Source organism: Helianthus annuus, chromosome 15 (genome assembly GCF_002127325.2).
Source record: "Helianthus annuus cultivar XRQ/B chromosome 15, HanXRQr2.0-SUNRISE, whole genome shotgun sequence".
In the NCBI taxonomy this organism is placed as follows: Eukaryota; Viridiplantae; Streptophyta; class Magnoliopsida; order Asterales; family Asteraceae; genus Helianthus; species Helianthus annuus.
Window position 1 is genome coordinate 33,687,129 of NC_035447.2, and position 22,215 is coordinate 33,709,343.

At 39.1% G+C, this 22,215-nt stretch overlaps 2 protein-coding genes across 2 annotated transcripts; both read right to left on the reverse strand.

Annotated features, from left to right (window-relative positions):
• Positions 1 to 464: 464 nt before the first annotated feature.
• On the reverse strand, positions 465 to 1,388 carry LOC110913552. Its single transcript, XM_022158373.1, has 2 exons — positions 915 to 1,388; positions 465 to 851 (listed from the first exon to the last, which is right to left on the reverse strand). The coding sequence occupies exons 1-2, from the start codon at positions 1,386 to 1,388 to the stop codon at positions 465 to 467; spliced, it is 861 nt and encodes a 286-aa protein (XP_022014065.1).
• A 4,967-nt stretch (positions 1,389 to 6,355) lies between these two features.
• Positions 6,356 to 8,226, reverse strand: LOC110911292. The gene is made up of 2 exons (XM_022155894.2): positions 8,006 to 8,226; positions 6,356 to 6,531 (listed from the first exon to the last, which is right to left on the reverse strand). The coding sequence occupies exon 1, from the start codon at positions 8,162 to 8,164 to the stop codon at positions 8,018 to 8,020; it is 147 nt and encodes a 48-aa protein (XP_022011586.1). The 5' UTR covers positions 8,165 to 8,226; the 3' UTR covers positions 6,356 to 6,531; positions 8,006 to 8,017.
• Positions 8,227 to 22,215: the final 13,989 nt, after the last annotated feature.

Consider the following 22,215-nt stretch of genomic DNA (forward strand, 5'->3'; position numbering starts at 1 on the left):
ATGAATCTAAAATTCATCCCGTCCGGACCCGGGGCCCTATCATCCCCACATTCAAAAACAACATTTTTGATTTCGAGATCCGAAACCGGCTTAATTAATACAAGACTTTCCGCTTCCGAGATTTTCTTCAAGTTACTACATGCCACCACCAGGCGAAGGGGACAGGGATCCTTAAATTTATCGCAAAAAAACGAGAGAACCTGTCTCTTAATAATCTGCGGTTTCGAGCACCAAACTCCATTAATGTCAAGGTCATGAATAGAATTAACCGCTTTTCTACAATTGACCGTGGCGTGGAAAAACTTAGAATTCTCGTCTTCTTCCAAAGCCCACTTCGTACGAGCTCTTTGTTTAAGGTCCGAACACTTTCTAAAATCAACATCTTTAATAATCTTTTTATTTTCCGCCAAAATGCATTCTTCTTCTTCCGATAGGTCTCTTGATTCCATTTCAGTCTCAAATGCCTACAATTCCGCAAGCGCCAAGTTTTTGCTTTCTTTTTCTTTTGCCAGAAACTCGTCCCTCCATATCTTTAACCGAGATCTAATGATGGAAAACTTCGAAGTGAGAGTAACGTCAGGGGGAGCAGTCGGGACAAAACTTTCCGAAGCCTCTCTAACCGCTTCTTCAAAACCTACCTGCCCAATCCATGAACTGAACACCCGAAATGGCCTTGGACCAAATCTAAGATCCACAACCTCTAAGATGATGGGATAGTGATCAGAGTGCCTAGCCGAAAGCGCTCTCACACAAGCAGAAGGCCGCATATTGAAGAATTCCGAACACACAAGGAAACAGTCCAACTTATTAAGTTTCCTAACGTTGTCTCTGATACACGTGAACTTACGGCCCTGCATCGGATATTCCAACAACCCATTCTAAAAAATAAAATTATAAAAATTTTCCGCACATACCACTTTAAAATTGGAATGCTTCCTTTCTTCCTGAGACCGGACAGCATTGAAGTTACCTGCCAACAGCCACTGTCCGTCAGATGAGGATAACAAAGAGGATAGATTATCCCATAACTGTCTTTTTGCCGAAACACTTTGAGGAGCATAAATGTTGAATAAGTTTATCGGAACCCCGCTGCCAACCATCGAACCTCTGATCAGCAAATAATTCCTATTCTGAACAACTGTAACAATCTTGATGATTCTTGGATCCCACATCCAGATAAGACCCCAAGACAGACCAATAGAGGCCTCATAAGCAAAATCAAAATTATTATTTCCCCAATATCCAATTAATCCCGATTTCGATAAAGACTCCATCTTAGATTCTTGCAAAGCAATAGCCCCAATGTTATTAGTCACTCTAACCTCTCTGACCCAACTGGCTTTAGCTCCCCCCACGATTCCCCTAATGTTTAACGAGAGAATATTCATTGATAAACCACATTCATACCTTCACCTCTGATTACATCTCTGATTAAATCATTGTGATTTTCCAGATCCACTCCCACTACTTTACCGATTTTAATCGTAGCCGCTATCTCTTCATTAGCCTGATTGTCAAAGGAATCTGCCACTTCTTCCACCGTAATTTCATTCGGAATATCCTCCCCACCGTTAGCCTCAAGCTGATTATGACCCAAAATAGGAGGATCGTCCGAAGGAGGAGAAACCACCTCTGTTTCCATCTGGGAAGATAAATCCTTATCGAGATCCTTCTCCTGCAAAATATTATCTTTATTTGGGTCAACAGCTACCGTATTAAGGTCAAAAGAGAACACTCCATCATCCCTGTCCCGTTTATTGGGTCTCTCCACTGAATTCAGACTTGACTGCCCACGTTGAGATTGGGCCATATTTCTGGGCCTAATCTTAAACGCTCTTTTTTTTTGGGCCTTAACACATGGTTGGCAGAAGAAAAATAATATACTTCTTTTTCTTGGGGAAACACCACGTTCCTGGAACCTTGGGCCCCACCCTGCTGTGTATGCGGCTTCTCGACTAAAAAAGGATCTGGAACGTTTGGGTCCTTACCAATGTTGTCCACTCCGCTGCTTTGAATACTGAAATTGGCGGCTTCATTAAATTCCACTGGCTCTTCAATATTTGTCGCCGTCTTCTGATTTTCTGCCGGAGAACCAATCTGACTATCCACTTTGCTCCTGGAATTATCCTTGTTACATTGGGATTCCTTAACAGATTTAACCAAATGTGACGATTCTTCTCCATGATCAACCACCTTGCCAACGGAATCCGGAACCCAATCACCTACCTCTTCTTCTACCCAAACTCTGTATTGCTTATTCATCCATCTCAAGGTGACATGATCCTGGATCCTTTTTCCATCTCCGACTAACAGGCCTATCCAACTAACTGACAGGTTACCGTCATCCACTCCAGCTGGGATCCGTGGACAATCTTCCCAAAATGTTCAGCTATATTATTTAGAACGTCGTTGTCCGCCAAATGCATCAGAACTCCTTGGACCCTGACCCAAGCCAGCCTCTCAAGCGGAAGAGACTGACTATTCCAAGGATCTAAATTCGAGAACCAAGATTTCCATCTATGGTGGTCAAGCATAAAATTAACACAAGACTCTTCTGATTCAAACTTTAGTAACATAGATAGGCCACCCATATAGCTAAGCGAAAGCCCCGATGATCTGTTCTCCGATAAGATAACGTTAAGCTTCCTCATAATCGTCAAATCTTTACACCTCCCTACCAGAGCTCGTCCGATAAGTTCGCTGAACGCTAACGTATCATCCGCTATGTCAATGTTAATACCAGCCTCCACAGCCGGATGACTCGTATTATCTGTGGTTGAGTTATCGTTTCGGAATAAGTCGCTAAATAGTTTAACTCTTCCATGCATGTTGCTTGTGTGATTAGGGTTTATCTTTTCCTGAACAGGAATATGACGCTCCTTAACGATACCTTTTGCAGCTCCATGTGTTCCGCCTCTAAAACCTGCATTTTCCTTGGCGAACCTAGCCAAGTTTGCAATGAGTTTAGACCCCCCCCATCTTGGTACCATTGAGGGCACGCTCCATCTCTTTCACGTCCACCACGTTTTTGAAACTTACAAACCCAAATCTCCTGCCTTCTTTGTCGTTTTTCCGAGCATATACACCCCTGAAACTTATCCGAAAACCTTGAGCCCGAGCAAAAAGTAATAGGATGAAGATTTTGTTTTATTGAGAACGTAGCATGACATTAGGTGCTAAACTAATTTGATTTTGATTTTGATTTTAGTTAACATTTTAATGCGTCTTTGGTACTTGTGTCAAATAAATTATTTGTAAGTAAGCTCTTTGATCGAGTTGCTGGGACTGTTCTTCATACCGAGGAACCAAAGCGTCGCGCCGAGGCCAAAGCGGGGCGCTTTGGTTCATGTTTATTTTTTTTATATTATTTGTTTATTTAATATTATTTGTTTATTATTATTATTTGTTTATTATTATTATTTGTTTATTTAATATTATTATTTGTTTATTATTTTATATTTAATATTATTTATTTATTATTTAAATTATTTAATAATATTATTTTTTTATTATTTTATATTAAATATTATTTGTTTATTATCTTTTATTTAAATTGTTTAATAATATTATTTGTTTATTATTTTATATTTAATATTATTTGTTTATTATTTAAATTGTTTAATAATATTATTTGTTTATTGTTTTATATTTAATATTATTTGTTTATTATTTAAATTGTTTAAATAATATTATTTATTTATTATCTTTTCAACGTGTAGGGATGGATTCCTCCGATGACGAGATTGAGCATATGTAGGCTGAGGGAGAGGTGGGAGAGGAGGGAGAGCCGGCATGTCCGTACCTGCAGTTTCCGCAGGGGTCACGGGCGAGGGGGAGATGCGCTAGGTTGCGCACCAAAGAGATTGGGGGGCATGTAGGGATAGACTGGGACCTGCTGGAGACCGTGGGAGAGGCCGCGCGGGCACGTGATATAGTTGGACTAGATACTCCTTGGTCGCGCCTATTTCAGATAGCGATGGAGGACTCGTACCCTGAGCTTACGGTCGAGTTTCTTTCTACGTTTACATACGCGCCGCATCCGGCGGATTACGTGGAGGACCCGGATTTTCCAGTCCACGAGGTTACATTCCGTCTCGCCGGTCAGCAGTTTCAGATGAGTGTGCGGGAGTTTGCTGTCCATACAGGTTTGTACACAGAGCCCGAGCTTGATACTGATTTATATACGCAGGCGGTTACGGTGATGGACAGGCAGACGCTTATCAGTTTCTAGAGGGCCATTTCCAGGGTTCCCTTTGGGAAATCCTGACAAAAGGCCACCACCATTAGAGACCCCTTGTACCGATACCTGCACCATGTTATCGCGTCATCTATCGTGCCGCGGGGTACCAGCAGGGAGAAGGTCAACCTTAGTGACCTTTTCTTTCTATACTGCCTACTTCGCCGCCAGCCCTGTGATCTAGCAACCTGCCTGGCAGATTACTTTCCCACAGCATACCACCGGCAGCTCCACGGGCAGCTGCACACTGGCTCATACATCACCGCCATTGCACGCTCGCTAGGGCTCGTGCCCGAGCATGATCCGGAGCTGTCCGATCTGATCCCGTCAACCAGGTTGGGCCGCGCGTCAGTATCTAGCATGCAGATCACCCGTACCTTTGATGTTGGTCTCAGGTTCAAGGGTCGTGACGGGCTGATTTGGCAGCCGGAGGTGTTGCCGGAGTTCATCCCAGTTGTTATTGAGATGAGGCCTGGAGTGTTAGCCCCTCCTCATGTTCAGGAGGCCGCTCGGCAGGCTTAGCTACAGGCTCTGGGCCTCGATCAGCCTCAAGACGAGCCTCAGGCTCAGGCTCAGGCTCAGGCTGTATTCGAGGATCCGGCTCAGGAGGAGCAGGTCGAGGAGATCCCGGTACCACCAGTTCAGCCAGCTCTCCTGAGCCGCCACAGTACCCGCAGCACGTTTACGCCGACCTGCCTCCGGCAGCGCGTGAGGTGGCTCGGGACTTCGACCGGCGCCTCAGACGTCAGGGCGCACGCATTGACTGGATCGTCGAGACGCTCGTTGCTCTACGAGAGCTCGCTGGATTGCCTCCACTTCCCCTCCCACCGTCCCCACCGCACGAGGATTAGTACCTTAGTTTGTTTGTTTAGTGTTTTTTATGTATTATGTACTCAGTTGTACCTTTTTGTTTTGTATTGTTTGTACAAACTGATATACGTATATATATTGCAGTTAATCTTCTATTTACATCACGTTGGTTTTGGATTGTTTACGTTTAATTCTTATGGCTTTCTGTACATTTTATTTAACGTGTTCGTTTAATTTAACAAGATAAACAACGTTAAGAACTTATATTATATACGTTCTATAAAAATAATGACGTAATAACGTAATTATAAAACAACTATGAATTATATGTAATAAAACTCAAATAAAAATTTTTCCTCCAAAAATCCCTACCAAACTAATCCAATCAAAAATCCCTACCAAACTAACCCACATCAACTCACATCCCACTGTTTCAAAAAAAAAAAAAAAAAATCCAAAGCGCCGCGCTATGGCCAAAGCGGGGCGCTTTGGTCTTGACAAAAAGACAAATGGCGTGTGCGAATAGACCCACCCATGATTTAATGGTTTAGTCACATGATGTTTGCTTTTCACAAAAATTGTATGAGTATAATTGATGTTAAAAAGAAGTACTCTCTTTTTTTTGAAAGGCTAACTTCATTAGAAAACGGCAACCCCAAAACAGGGCGCACAAAACAACAAGAGACAAAGATTACATAAATACAAATTTACACCAATCATTCCAAGACACCAACTTCAACTTAGATCTATACTTGAACCAGAGAAAGCTCCGAGACCTAACCTCACTGAAAATTTCTTCCATCTTGACCTCCTTACCGGAGAAAATGAGACTATTCCTGGCTTTCTAGAGGCACCAACTGCTAATCACCATAATACCTTGAAGGGCCAGCCTACTTGGCTCACGCAGACCGCTACCCCTTGAAGCCTCCAAGATGTCTTTGAAGCTAAACGCGAAGAAATGCGGAATCTTGCACCACCTGCTCACACACTGCCAGAGACGAGTAGCCACCACACAAGCTGTAAACAGATGATCCACGGACTCTTCCCCATGCCGCATAAAGGACATGAAACATCGGACACCGGAATACCTCTCCCGCTTAAAGCCACACGGGTAAGAAGTACTCTCTTTGAGTTGAGTTAAAGATAAGATATAAAGAAACACTTTTGGTTTAGTAAAATGCAGTCTAGAGATCCGCTAGTTATATGTTGTATCGTATAATTATTATAGCTGCTATAATTATTGTTTTTCATCATTTAATTTCTTTTCTAAAATGATCCATTTCAACTCAATTATCTTGACAGGACCCGTTTTAACATGCGGATTTTTTTTACCCTTTATTAGATTTGAAACAAGTAATACAGTGATGCTACATATATTCTAAGCACATCAAAATTTACAAGATACATAGTAGGATAGGGCAGTTGCTAATACATCTCATGGAGTTTATTCTTAAAGCAAACCTTCATCATTTGATTTTTGTTCCCTGTAACACCAAATATGAAATGAAAAACAATAATTCAATGTATTCTTCAAGAATGGATGATGATTTAAAGAGCAAACAAAACACCCACAAAACCAATTAAACAAATTCAGGATCTGTAGAGTTGCACAAACCGGGTTATCATCCCAAACCGGTTCGGTTTGCGGCATGCATGGTCAAAACTGGTTTTACTTGAAACCGGCCTTTGAGGTTGCAAATTATAGGTTCGGTTCCAAAATAGGGTTTTAATCGATTTGGTTCAGGTTTGGCCAGCTTTTGAAGTATAGGATCTCAAACCAATTACAATACGCCGTTTCAGGCCGGTTCCAAACCAGTTTCAATATCACTTCCGGTTCCGGGTTACAAACTGGCTCTGGTTAGCGAACCAGTTTTCTTTCGCGTACCTCTAGACTCATCTAGAGTACATAAACCGGGTTATTTCCCAAACTGGTTCGGGTTGGGTCAAACATGGTCAAAACCGGTTTTCGATGGGAAAACATCGGTTCAGGTTGGACCAGTTTCAAAGTATAGATTCTCAAACCGATTACAACCGCCTGGTTTGGGTTGGTTCCAAACAAAATAAAATTATAATTAGATTAAAGTACATTTTAAGTCTCTGTGTTTTAATGTTTTTTACCACTTGAGTCCAAAAACTCAAACGGTTTAACGCTCTGAGTCCCTAACAACTTATTTTATAACATTCGAGTCCAATTTTTTAACACTTTAATTTAGATTTTGAACTCAAGTGGTTAAAATCACTAAAACATAAGGACTCAAAAAGTTATAAAATGAATGGTTAAAGACTCAGGGCATTAAACTTTTTGATTTTAGACCAAAGTAATTAAAACCACTAAAACTCAGAAACTCAAAAATTAATTTACATATATATTTTGGAGTCCCATGTATTTTCAATTAATATAAATAAAATTGCATAACAACGTTTGTTACAAGCTGCCCGCAACCCCTTTTAGGGGATGTCTGGCTAAACTTATTATAGTTAAAAAAGACTTTTGAAAAAGGACTTTTGAGAAAAGGACTTTTTGAAAGGAGTTTTTAAAAAAAATGTTTGGATTAGCTTATTGATGTAAAATGACTAAAATGAGCATTCTTTTAGATATAAGGGAGTAAAGAAGGGATATATTGGTAATTTGTAGTTTGAAAAGTTAAAAGCTGGCCAAAAAGTCACAATATTGTGACTTCTTGAAACCTCCTTTTTCTTCTTTGCAAAAAGCCATTTCTAAAAGGACTTTTGGCTTAGCCAAACACAAAAACAACTTATTGGCTTTTTGATAAGTCAATAAGCCAATAAGTTCTTTTGAAAAGCTTAGCCAAACATGCCCTTAAACCCGAACTAGTTTTTAATATCGGTTCCAAAACAGGGTTTCAACCGGGTACAATTCGGGTTTGACCGGTTAAGGTCCCCCAAACCAACATAAATCATCAATCAAGTGAACTTAAGAAATAACAAGTGACACACCAGTGACGAAATTCATGAAGAGTGGGCTTTAGCGTTGTGAAAGAAAGCCGCAGAGCAGAGAACCATAGCGGTCAAAACGAAAATCCCAAACCCAATCATCAGCGAAAAACCGGCAACTGTTAAATCCAGCAACAGCTGTATACTCACTCCCAACACCATCCTCGTCGTCGTCTTTACGTCGCTAATTGCTATACTTCAAACAATCGTTTAAATAACATCGTTGCTATATAAACAGATGGAAGAAGGGTGAACGATATCTTCTATGTTTTCAAGCGGTGGTCCAATCGTATGGTTACGTCTACCGAGTAGACCCTCTTTTCCAGATGTGAAATTGAGAAAATGGAAATGATGTACAGATGTTAATGCGTATGTTACAAGATTATTAGTGTGTGTTGTTCTGGATGCAACTGATTTTGCTCTGGAAAAATGTGTTGCTCTCTTTTGCGATTTCTTATTTTTAACTCAATTTATGGAAGGCGAGGATAAGATGACTGGTAATTTATGAAGGTTATAACACCATCTCTAGTGGTACATATGAATAATGAATAATGTTTCTATCTATGCGCATTGTACATTACTAGTTAATACCCCGCCCATGCTGCGGGACGATGGTCGAATAGTGAGCGAGTTAGACAGCTCATTAACACGAAAAACAATTAAATGGAGTCAACCAATTAAAACAAAACAGTTTTATAGTTTTGATAAAAAAAAAATTAAAACAATGGCAATATTGTAACTTTTAACTAAAAGAAAGTTGTATTTTTTTACTGGGGTAAAATCGTAATTTGTCAAAAGCTAAAGTGATAGTAGTACTGTAAATTTGAACCAGGGGCAAAATTGTAAATTTTCACAGGGGTAAATTCGTAATTTTGAACTTAGGGTAACAACGTAATATAAATTTGAACTAAGGGCACAATCGTATTTTTAACCTGGAGGCAAAATCACAGTTTTATTTTGAACCGAGGAAAAAATTGTAATTTTAAGTTGAGGGCAAAAGCATAATTTTATTTTGAACTTGGGATAAACGTAATTTTAAACTGAGTGCAAAATCAAAATTTTTTAAACGGGAAAAAATCACATTTTTGAACAGAGGGCAAAATCGTAATTTTAGCTGGGGGCAAAAACAAAATTTTATTTTGAGCTGGGGCGAAAAGATAATTCTGAGCCGAGGGCAAAATCACAATTTTATTTTGAATCGATGAAAAAATCGTAATTTTGAGCCGGTGACAAAAGCGTAATTTTATTTTGAGCTAAGGGCATAACCGTAATTTTAAAGAGGGGCAAACACGTAATTTTAAAATTGATATAAAATAATAAACCGATTCGTCCAATAGGGGAGTTCCAGGCAAAATCGTAATTTTGAATTAAGGGCAAAATCGTAATTTTGAAATGGGGACGAAAGCGTAATTTTATTTTGAGCTGAGGGCAAAACGGAAATTTTAACCAGAGGCAAAAACGAAATTTAAAATGGATATCATATAATAAAGTGGTTGGTCCAATGGGGAAGTGCGAGACAGTTGCCTGCCATTATTCCCCCATTTGATAATGGCTGGCACTATTCCCCATTTGAATGTATGTATAGGAAACTAGTTTTTGCCCCGCCCGCGTTGCGGGGCAATAAGCCGAATATTTCTCTCTCACAGCATGTATGTTTGTACAGAGGGCAAAACCGTAATTATATTTTGAACAGGATGCGAAATCATAATTTTAAACTGAGAGCAAAATCATAATTTTGAGCTAGGGGGGAAACATAATTTTATTTTGAACTGCGGGCAAAAACGTAATTTTGAGCTAAGGGCATAATCGTAATATTGAGCTAGAGGAAAAAACAACATTTTATTTTTAACTAGGGCAAAAACGCAATTTTAAATGGAGGGCGAAACCGTAATTTTAAACTGGCAACAAAATTAAAAATGAGTTTTCGTATTGAGGGCAAAAGCGTAATTTTGAGCTAGGGCAAAATTATAATTTTATTTTGAGCTGGGGGCAAAGACGTATTTTAAACGAAGAACGAAAGCGTAATTTTAAACTGAGAATAAAATTAAATTAAAAATGAGTTGGTCCAATAGGAAAGTGACATGCAGCTAATAATTTTGAGATAGGGGGAAAACATAATCTTATTTTGAACTGTGGGCAAAAACGTAGAATAGCAAGTATTATTCATCGTAATTTTAAGGGAAAAAACTAATGACAAAACTGCAAACTGAAACGGGGCAAAATCGTAATTTTTAACCGAGGGCAAAATTGAAATATTTAGCTGGGAGCGAAAGCGTAAATTTATTTTTAAATGGGGACAAAAACATAAGTTTGAACTTGTTACACCCGTCTAATTTTTACTTGAATATAATAGTTATTCATGCCATTTTATATAAAAGATATCTAGTTATAACATGGATTCCGTAGACAAAGTTTAAAAGTAGTTAACCCTTAGTCAACAAACGACTAAGTTAAAACATTCAAAAGTTATTTAACAATTTGTTTACATCCCTTAAACATAGACCATTAGAAGTTAAAAATGTTGCGGAAGCTTCAAAAGTCGTGTTCGGTTCTTCGACCCTTGCTTGACCATCATCCGTAAGATCCTCGTAGTCACCTAGGGTCAAAACCACTAAAAATGTTAGTTTTGACATTTGATTAGATCATACAAACAAGTCCTAGCATTCAAGCATGAAAAACAAAATAAAAATTCAGAACTCATCATGTCGCGTGTCGCGGCAGGTTCTGATCGTCCTGTCGCGTGGCACGACAGCTGTCGCGTGTCGCGGCAGGGTCATGAGATCCTGTCGCGTGGTGCAGGAGAAACGGTTTTCCAGCAGGTTCAGTTCTGAATCCTGCACTTGCTGCCAGTTCCGGAATTTCAAATTTTCAACTTAAAACGACCATAACTTTTGACTCGTGAGTCCGTTTTTAGTGATTCTTTTTCCCATGCGTCTGTAAATTCAATACCGACGTACTATAATGATTTCAATACCAAAAGTTAGGTTTTCGGGTCGAACGAATAAAAGTCACTTAAGTGTCATTCGGCCCATTTTAACTTTACACAACTAGCTACCATTTAACTAGCGAGCCTATGGCGCCTTATGCCCATCATCCGGGGCTTAACATCACTTGCATTTCCTTACCAATTCCACGGTTTAATGCTCTTGTGTGTTACATCGCCATAGCTAACTAATTTAGAACACTAATATTACAATTTACACTATTATTCGACCCGTTGGCTCATCTTACGGAATCCTCCAATGTGATGACTACCAAACGGCTTCTTGTCACTCTAATGCCTGTTAATTCAAGTAACGATCATGATCGCTACAATCAACACCAAAAATCTTCTACAATGTAACTACACATAATTTAACCATGATTGCTTAATGTAACGGGTCAAGTTACATACCTTCAAAGTAGGCCCTTCAAACGTGGTTCGCCACCCGCTTTTCCGCTTGACGCTCCTGCATCCTTTCCTATAGAGTTCATTTAAGATATATTTAGAACTCTCTTTAAATCATAATTCGCATAACACATTGGAACCTCATAATTATGCGTTTCAACTTTGGATTTCAGTTTTTGGCCTTCTTTGAGGCATTTTCACAAACACTTTAAGGGCAGATTTTTACATGATTAAATATCAAGTCTCTAGTTTATCACTTAGCCCTAATTTCACATCAATCAACCATTTAACATAATTGTTAGCTTCTATAATTCTGAAATCACTTCAAAATTGTCAAGTTACACTAGAACAATACCCAATTTCCTAGTGTTTATCAATTTCTACATAACCCACTAATCACCTACAAGGGTGTTCATGGATTAAGCTAAATTACACATGATTTCAACTCATATTTGTCTAGGTTTTGTCCCTAGACACTATATTGTTCTTAATCCATCATAAAAATAAACATGCAACCCTAAATTTCAGATTTCCCAAGTTCATGAGAAATTCCAAACAGAGAATTAACACCAAATTTTACATACCTTGCAACCCTCTTGTGATGAGGATCACTAATCTATATTCGGATTTTGATTTGGGATAGAACTTGGCCTTCAATTGATCAATTTTATGCTGAACTAGGGTTTTGAGGAGGAGCTTGGGTCGCTCCTGTCTCCTGGTCGATCTTCACAACTCTCAGACAAGAGTGTTTGTGTTTTTATTTATTTTATTTTATTTTATTAATATTAGTTTCCATTTTAACAACTTAGGCCCCTCCACTTTTGTCTAACATATAGTTTGGTTATTTTAATCCCATTTCAAGTTATTTCTAAACTTGTAGTTAACTAGGTTATAATTTCCTAGTTAATTAATTCTTGTTTATTTAAACTTTATAACTCTAATATAAAGTTTTTATATTTCCGGGGTGTTACAAGTCCACCCCCTTAAAAAGGGTTTCGTCCCCGAAACCAAATTACGTACCAAATAAAGTAGGGTAGAGACGTCGCATCTCCTATTCGGATTCCCACGTAGTGTCCGAACCTTTCCTATGCTCCCACTTGACCTTGACTTGATCGATTTGTTTGTTTCGCAAGCGTTTGACCTTTCGATCTAAAATCTCCACTGGTCTAACCGCATAATTCAGGCTATTATCCACTTCGATATCATCGTTATGGATATAAGCTGTTTCGTCCGCTAGACACTTTCGCAATTGCGACACGTGAAACGTGCCATGTATTCCGTTCAATTCTTCAGGTAGTTCAAGGCGGTAAGCTACCTTGCCAACCCGTTCGATGATTTTAAATGGCCCAATAAACCTCGGGCTTAGTTTTCCCCTTTTTCTAAATCTGATAACGCCCTTCCATGGGGAAACCTTTAGCATAACCATATCGCCTATCTGGAACTCAATCGGTCTTCGTCTTTTATCGGCATAAGACTTCTGTCTATCTTGGGCCGCTTTCAAATGGGCTCGCACCACTTCAATTTTCTCATTAGTGGTTCGGATTATATCAGTAGGTGCTAGTCCTCGTGGACCCACTTCTCCCCAACATATCGGAGTTCGACACTTTCTCCCATATAACATTTCATACGGGGCCATTTTAATGCTCGCGTGATGGCTATTGTTATATGAAAATTCGACCAAGGGTAGATAGACATCCCAACTACCCCCAAAGTCAATAATGCAAGCCCGCAGCATATCCTCCAACATTTGTATTGTTCTTTCACTCTGCCCATCCGTTTGTGGATGGTAAGCGGTGCTAATGAACAGTTTAGTTCCCATTTGTTCTTGGAATTCACGCCAAAAATTCGAAGTAAACTGAGTACATCTGTCCGACACAATGGATATCGGTACCCCATGACGTGCTATGATTTCATTGGTGTACACCTCCGACATCTTCTCGGATGTATAAGTCTCACGAATCGGAATGAAGTGAGCACTTTTCGTCAATCTATCCACAACTACCCATATAACATCAAACCCGTGGTTAGTTTTGGGCAATTTGGTCAGCAAATCCATGGTGATTTGTTCCCATTTCCAAACTGGGATGTCCAATGGTTGCAGTTTGCCATATGGCTTCTGGTGCTCCGCTTTGACTTGCAAGCAGGTCAAATACTTCTCCACATATTTCACAATATCTCTTTTCATCCCGGGCCACCAATAGTTTTGTTTCAGATCATTGTACATCTTGGTCGCACCCGGATGAATCAAATATCGGGATTTATGAGCTTCATCAAGTAGAAGCGTCTTCACCCCACAAGCATTTGGAACCCATATCCTCCCGGATCGAGTCTTCAACCCATTATTTCCATCCGACAAATCTTTCAACTGGCCGATTATTCTTTCTTTCTTCCAATTCTCCTTCTTCACTGCTTCTAATTGCGCCTCTCGGATACGTTCAAGTATACCCGAGGTCACCACAAGCTGCATCGATCTTACTTGTATTGGGACATAATCTGCCTTTCGGCTTAGGGCATCCGCCACCACGTTTGCCCTTCCGGGGTGATAGTGTATTTCGCAGTCGAAATCTTTCACCGTTTCTAACCATCGCCTTTGTCGCATATTTAACTCCTTCTGATCGAAGAAGTATTTCAAGCTCTTGTGATCGGTGAATATGGTGCATTTTACCCCGTATAAGTAGTGCCTCCATATTTTTAATGCAAATACCACCGCAGCCAACTCGAGATCGTGCGTGGGATACTTCTTCTCGTGTATCTTCAATTGCCTCGAGGCATAAGCTATAACTTTGCCCCGTTGCATCAAAACATACCCGAGCACCGATAGTGAAGCATCCGAATAAACCACCAAGTCTTCGATCCCGTCCGGCAATGTTAGTACCAGAGCTTGAGTTAATTTCTCTTTTAGCGTTTGAAACGCTCTTTCTTGATCTACACCCCAAATGAACTTTTCTTCCTTCCGGGTTAGTTTTGTTAGCGGTGACGCAATCTTGGAGAAATCTTGAATGAATCTCCTATAGTATCCCGCAAGCCCCAAAAAGCTTCTAATTTTCGAAGGGTTCCTCGGGGGATTCCATTTCGACACGGCCTCGATCTTTGACGGGTCTACTAACACTCCATCGGCACTTATGATATGGCCAAGAAATTGCACCTCTCGTAACCAAAAGGCACACTTAGAGAATTTCGCATACAACTTCTCTCGTCTAAGCGTCTCTAACACCTCTTGTAAGTGGTGTGCATGTTCAGCTTCACTTTTTGAATACACCAAAATATCATCGATAAACATGATTATCCAACATTGTCTTGCAAACCCGGTTCATGAGGTCCATGAAAGCCGCGGGTGCATTTGTTAGCCCAAATGACATCACGAGGAATTCGTAATGTCCGTATCTCGTGCGGAAAGCCGTATTTGGCACATCTTCCTCCTTGACCTTTAGTTGGTAATACCCCGATCTAAGGTCAATTTTTGAAAACCAGTTCGCACCTTGTAATTGGTCAAATAAATCATCTATCCTCGGAAGCGGGTATCGATTCTTTACCGTGAGTTTGTTTAACTCCCGGTAATCGATACACATGCGCATGCTTCCGTCTTTCTTTTTCAGGAATAGTACCGGTGCGCCCCAAGGAGACACACTCGGCCTTATGAATCCCTTGTCAAGCAGGTCTTGAATTTGGGACATCAACTCTTGTAATTCCGACGGTGCGAGTCGGTATGGTGCTTTTGCTACGGGTTTTGCGCTCGGAATCAATTCGATCCTGAACTCTACTTCCCGTTCAGGCGGTATCCCCGGTAAATCCTCCGGAAATACATCTTCATAGTCTCGTACTACCGGTATATCTTCAATCTTCAATGATTCTTTCTCGGGCTTATTTGCGTATATCACGAATGCCTTGCATCCTCGCTTCATAAGCTTGTGAGCTTTCAACATTGAGCATACTATGGGGTTGCCTCCTTTTTCGCCATAGATAGTGACGTGTTTCCCGCTCAGAGATATTAGCTTTATCTCCTTACGAAAACACACGACCTTCGCGTGGTGCTGAGATAGCCAATCCATCCCAACGATTACTTGAAATTCCCCCATTGACATCGGGATTAGGTTTATCAGGTATTCTTCATCGTCGATGCTTAATTTGCAGCCTCGACAAACATCACAAACTATAAAACTTTTGTTGTCCCCTATTTGAACTTCTAAGGGCACAGATAATTTCGTCAATACAAATGAAGGATGTCGAATAAATCCATGCGAAATGAAGGATTTATTCGCACCCGTATCAAACAATACACGTGCTGGAATTGAGTTAATTGTGAATATACCTGAAACCACATCGGATTCTGCTTTTGCTTCAGCCGCTGTAAGTTTGAAGGACCTAGCCTTCGCTTTTGGAGCTTCCGTTGGAGACTCTTTTGTGTCTCTCTTTCCAACCAACTCGGGGCATTCAGACTTTTTGTGGCCGGGTTGATAGCATTTGTAACAAACGGAAACTTTTCCGGGACATAGCGATGCAGTGTGCCCCGTCTTCCCACATATCGGACACGGCTTATCTTTGAAGCGACACTCACCTTTGTGCCCCTTTCCACATACCTTGCAACTTGGCGACCCGCCTTTAACATCCGCTTTCTTTCCTGACTCTCCAGTTCGGGCTTTCTTTGCAGGGCTTGGGTTCACATCTTGCGCCCTTTGCTCAACTCTTTCAACTTGTTTCTTCAACTCAATTTCTCGTTCCCGAGCAACGTTTATGATTTCGGTAAGGGTCTCGTATTTTGAAGGAGTCATAAACTCCCTATATTCAGCGCTCAACATGTTATAGTAGTAGTATATTTTCTGTTCTTCATTCGTCACCAACTCACTACTAAACTTCATCTTATCCATAAACATCGCCGTGATCTTGTTTATGGTTTCGCCTTTATGCCTTAGCTGCATGAACTCTTCCTTGATTTTACTTATGACCGCCTTGGGGCTATGATGTTTAAGAACGGCGTCTTAAACTCCTCCCATGTCATGGTTTTCGCCGCTTCGGCTCCTATTTCATTCTTTTTGTTGTCCCACCAATCTTTGGCTTGACCTCTCAACTGACCCGTTCCGTAAGCGACAAAGTCGCTTTCATTACAATGGGTCCTTTCAAACACCCCTTCAATGTCGCCCAGCCATCTTTGACAAATTATCGGGTCAACCTCCCCGTTGTAGATTGGCGGTTTACACGCCATGAATTCCTTGTACGAACACTCTTTGCATTCTCCCGATTTTTTTTATTAGGTTGACACTATCTTCCAACCTTTTGACCCGTTCTTCAACTAATGATAACACCGTGTTTTGTATTTTGTCTATAAACCCGGATAGACTACCTTCCATTGCCTTCCCTACTTCTTCGGCAATTATCTCCTTCATTTGTTCGGTGCTTGTTTGCACCGGATCATCATTGTTTCCATCAGACATCTTGAAACTGAAATGTTTACATTAAGCGGTAAACATTTCATTCATAACATTGCTTCATTTGTTTCGGTTTAGCCAAGTTCTTAACTTGCTTTAACCGTTCACATTTAATGCACTTTCCGGGTTTGAGTGTGTTAACACGCTCTTCCCATGCATCTCAATTCATTTCTCATTTCTTACATAAGACAAAATTTATTAACATAATAAGCTAATTCTTACCGGACGATTGATCAAGCTTGAACCGAACACTTTGTTGACAACCTTAAGCTCTGATTACCAACTTGTTACACCCGTCTAATTTTACTTGAATATAATAGTTATTCATGCCATTTTATATAAAAGATATCTAGTTATAACATGGATTCCATAGACAAAGTTTAAAAGTAGTTAACCCTTAGTCAACTAACGACTAAGTTATAACATTCAAAAGTTATTTAACAATTTGTTTACATCCCTTAAACGTAGACCATTAGAAGTTAAAAATGTTGCGGAAGCTTCAAAAGTCGTGTTCGGTTCTTCGACCCTTGCTTGACCGTCATCCGTAAGATCCTCGTAGTCACCTAGGGTCAAAACCACTAAAAATGTTAGTTTTGACATTTGATTAGATCATACAAACAAGTCCTAGCATTCAAGCATGAAAAACAAAATAAAAATTCAGAACTCATCCTGTCGCGTGTCGCGGCAGGTTCTGATCGTCCTGTCGCGTGGCGCGGCAGCTGTCGCGTGTCGCGGCAGGGTCATGAGATCCTGTCGCGTGGCGCGGGAGAAACGGTTTTCCAGCAGGTTCAGTTCTGAATCCTGCACTTGCTGCTAGTTCCAGAATTTCAGATTTTCAACTTAAAACGACCATAACTTTTGACTCGTGAGTCCGTTTTTAGTGATTCTTTTTTCTATGCATCTGTAAATTCAATACCGACGTACTATAATGATTTCAATACCAAAAGTTAGGTTTTCGGGTCGAACGAATAAAAGTAACTTAAGTGTCATTCGGCCAATTTTAACTTTACACAACTAGCTACCATTTAACTAGCGAGCATATGGCGCCTTATGCCCATCATCCGGGGCTTAACATCACTTGCATTTCCTTACCAATTCCACGGTTTAATGCTCTTGTGATTTACATCGCCATAGCTAACTAATTTAGAACACTAATATTACAATTACACTATTATTCGACCCGTTGACTCATCTTACGGAATCCTCCAATGTGATGACTACCAAATGGCTTCTTGTCACTCTAATGCCTATTAATTCAAGTAACAATCATGATCGCTACAATCAACACCAAAAATCTTCTACAATGTAACTACACATAATTTAACCATGATTGCTTAATGTAATGGGTCAAGTTACATACCTTCAAAGTAGGCCCTTCAAACGTGGTTCGCCACCTGCTTGTCCGCTTGACGCTCCTGCGTCCTTTCCTATAGAGTTCATTTAAGATATATTTAGAACTCTCTTTAAATCATAATTCGCATAATACGTTGGAACCTCATAATTATGCGTTTCAACTTTGGATTTCAGTTTTTGGCCTTCTTTGAGGCATTTTCACAAACACTTTAAGGGCAGATTTTTACATGATTAAATATCAAGTCTCTAGTTTATCACTTAGCCCTAATTTCACATCAATCAACCATTTAACATAATTGTTAGCTTCTATAATTCTGAAATCACTTCAAAATTGTCAAGTTACACTAGAACAATACCCAATTTCCTAGTGTTTATCAATTTCTACATAACCCACTAATCACCTACAAGGGTGTTCATGGATTTTGCTAAATTACACATGATTTCAACTCATATTTGTCTAGGGTTTGTCCCTAGACACTATATTGTTCTTAATCCATCATAAAAACAAACATGCAACCCTAAATTTCAGATTTCCCAAGTTCATGAGAAATTCCAAACAGAGAATTAACACCAAATTTTACATATCTTGTAATCCTCTTGTGATGAGGATCACTAATCTATATTCAGATTTTGATTTGGGATAGAACTTGGCCTTCAATTGATCAATTTTATGCTGAACTAGGGTTTTGAGGAGGAGCTTGGGTCGCTCCTGTCTCCTGGTCGATCTTCACAACACTCAGACAAGAGTGTTTGTGTTTTTATTTATTTTATTTTATTAATATTAGTTTCCATTTTAACAACTTAGGCCCCTTCACTTTTGTCTAACATATAGTTTGGTTATTTTAATCCCATTTCAAGTTATTTCTAAACTTGTAGTTAACTAGGTTATAATTTCCTAGTTAATTAATTCTTGTTTATTTAAACTTTATAACTCTAATATAAAGTTATATTTCCGGGGTGTTACAGAACTAATGGCAAAATCGTAATTTTAAAGCGGGATAAAATCATAAATTTATTAGACAACAGAGGAGTGCCAGGCAGCCTGGCACTATACCTTTGCCGCCCATTTAGCCCAATGAAGGGGCACACCTATTCCCGTGTCGGCGTCGACATTTGTGTTTGTAGTAGTTGAATATATAAACTTATAAATTTATTAATAAAAGAAAATAGCACCGGCACTTTTAGCCAATCATAAAACAAAACTATTAAAAAAAAGGAAAGGTGGCCGCCTAAACCCACCATTCAGAAAACAAAACTATTACCCCTCACGGGGTTTGTATACGTTGAAATGTGGTAGTTGAGTCTGTAATGGGCATTATAGGACGTTTTTCTAAAATAGGTGTAGTGTGAATGAGAGCATTACGTTAAAAAAATGGTGTAAATAAAATTAAATAAAAAACATCAAAAACCTTTATTGGACAAAGAAAAAATAGAACAGCACTGATTGGTCAAATCTTTTGAACACGGCGTGGAAAAAACAACGTTAAAACGATATTTTTTTGAAAATAACGCCCTGGTAGCGGGCTTGGGGGCGTTTTGGGGCGTGAAATTCAACAAAAACGCCCAAAATTTGACGACTACGGATGGTCTAACGGGGAAAGCTACCGAATTACACAATTTTTTACCTATCTATTTGTAAAATACACATACTTCTTTAGTCTTTTTTCAAAGTGTCGGAACCAATTGAAACGTATCAGGTCAGCTCAGTCGGCTAAGACGGTTAGTACTTAGCCGACAGCTATGGGTTGTGTTTAGCCGGTGACAAGGCATTGTTTTAGCATTTATCCATGGGCTAGGGTTTTTTTTTTTAGTTTTTAGCCGTCGGGTAGAAGGCTTAGCTCCTGCTTTTTTTTAATAGCTAACGGTTAACTTGACTATTTGCAAATGGCTAAAAAGGTGTCCATTTTAAAACTTTTTTTTTTTTTTGTGAATCTTATCTATTTTTGTGATTTTTATTATAATATGATGTTTAATTTTTCATGTAAATTTTATTGTTAAAATGTATTAATTAATTTATATTTTAAAAGAAGACGAGCATACAGATTAAGGACCATTAGATGTGATATAAAATATTCTCCATGAGTATCAGCTTTACGTTTTAAAGATGGTTAACTAAAAGTAGTCGGTTTGAGTAGACTTGCTAAAAGTGTGCTCAAGTTTTTTGGGGCCCCATACGGACTTTTTAATCCTAAATTGTGGTTAGTAATTTTTTACTATTCGATCGTTAACAAGTTACAAACGGTATCCTTTGTTTAAAAAAAAAAAGCGCAACTTGAGGCAAGGATCAACGCTTTTTGCTACATATGGTGCGATATGTACATGAGGTGCAACTGAGGAGCGAATTTTCAAAGAAAAAGTGGCCTGAAGCGCGCGTCTCTTCTACTTGACATGTTTTCATGCATCAGAATTCATTTACCGTCGTTGGGAGTGGCCATGTATCTCCAACACCATTGTCTCCTGATTGATTCAATAATAAGTGCAACTAACAAAATTAGCGCACAATTACATGATTTATATCCATGTTCATATGCTAGAATTCTTGGTAGATCTAGAAAATTGTTAGTACATATCGAGAAGATGGGTTATACCATTTGTAAGACAAATGCAGGAAAAAAGCGGGTGACTACATAGCATTTTGACCAATATTGACTTTAGTTTTCCAGGTATTATAACTGAGTTGGCTGAAAATGCTATGTGCATATGGCAATATTGCATGGTTTACCTATATTAGGTAGATTTTGGTTGTATTTTAGCTCCATTAGGTCAAACGGATAACAACTCAAAGCTAAGTTAAAAAGAAACATGTCAGATGGGTTGACCCCCGTCAAATAGGCTAAAAGTTGTCCAATGTGTGTTTCAAACGCTTAAAACTTCCAAAATCTCAAAATATATCATATTAGTATTTCAGCAATATTGTTTTTGTAACTTCTTAATGAACACATAATTGTTTGAAAAAATCATTGGACGAGGAAACAGCCCCCGTGCTCTGCATCCTGCAGCTGATTTGCTAATCTTCCTAACTTCATGGTTCGTTGCATTTTTAGAAAGAGATCCATTAATCTATTATGGTTCGAATTTGGGTTTACTTTCTGATATGACACATCGTACAGATGATAAATGTGATGTCGATGACCCATATAGTGCCTAAATATTGTCAGTTTTCTGAAACCCCACCAACTGTTCGGCGAAATGAGTGAAGCAAAAGTGGGTTCTTGACATATAATTGGCCTTGATTAAGTTCAGCAAACAGTTAATTGGCGTACGGGTGTGAAACATAGTAAACATAGATTGTCGAAACTTTGATGGAGTAATTGAAGCAATTGCGAAGATGGATGGATGGATACCTTGGAGAGGAGGTGAATGTGGGTTTAAAAAAATGAAGCAAAGCATCATCTTGTTAAGCCGCTAATTGAACGATTTGCAGCTGATTTTAATGAAACAACATATTGCAGCTGATCACACACTATCAAGGTATGATAAACACACAAATTAAATGAAACCCAAATGCTAGTGATTCATCAAAATTTAAACACCAAACACCTAGGTTTGGTATGAAGGGGGTGTTTGGCCTAGTTTTTATTTTTTGGCTTATGCTTATATTTTAAACTAGCTTATAGCTTATTTTCTATCATTTGATAAGCTCTTTTTAATGTGTTTGGATTAGCTTATAGCTTATTTATATCATTTGCCCTTACACAAAGAAGGTTTCTTTAAATAAGCTAAAAAACCATCATCAAATAAGCTTATTCAAATTAGCTTATATAAGCTAATAAGCATAAGCTTAAAAAGCTAAACCAAACATCAAATTAAGCTTATTTTGTAAAAAAAGCTAAAAAAAGCTATAAGCTTTGTTAAAAAAGCTAGGCCAAACACCCCCGAAATGGCTGAAAAATAGGGGTTGGAAAATGGTTGGTCGAGTGGTAGTAGTTGGCTAGGGCCGCTAGGCTAGTGGTGGCTGTAGTGGTGGTGGAGGAAAAAAAGTGTGAGATTACTTTTAGAGAAATGGTAGGTGGAGTGGATGAATTTTATTTATTTTTTAGAGAAAAATG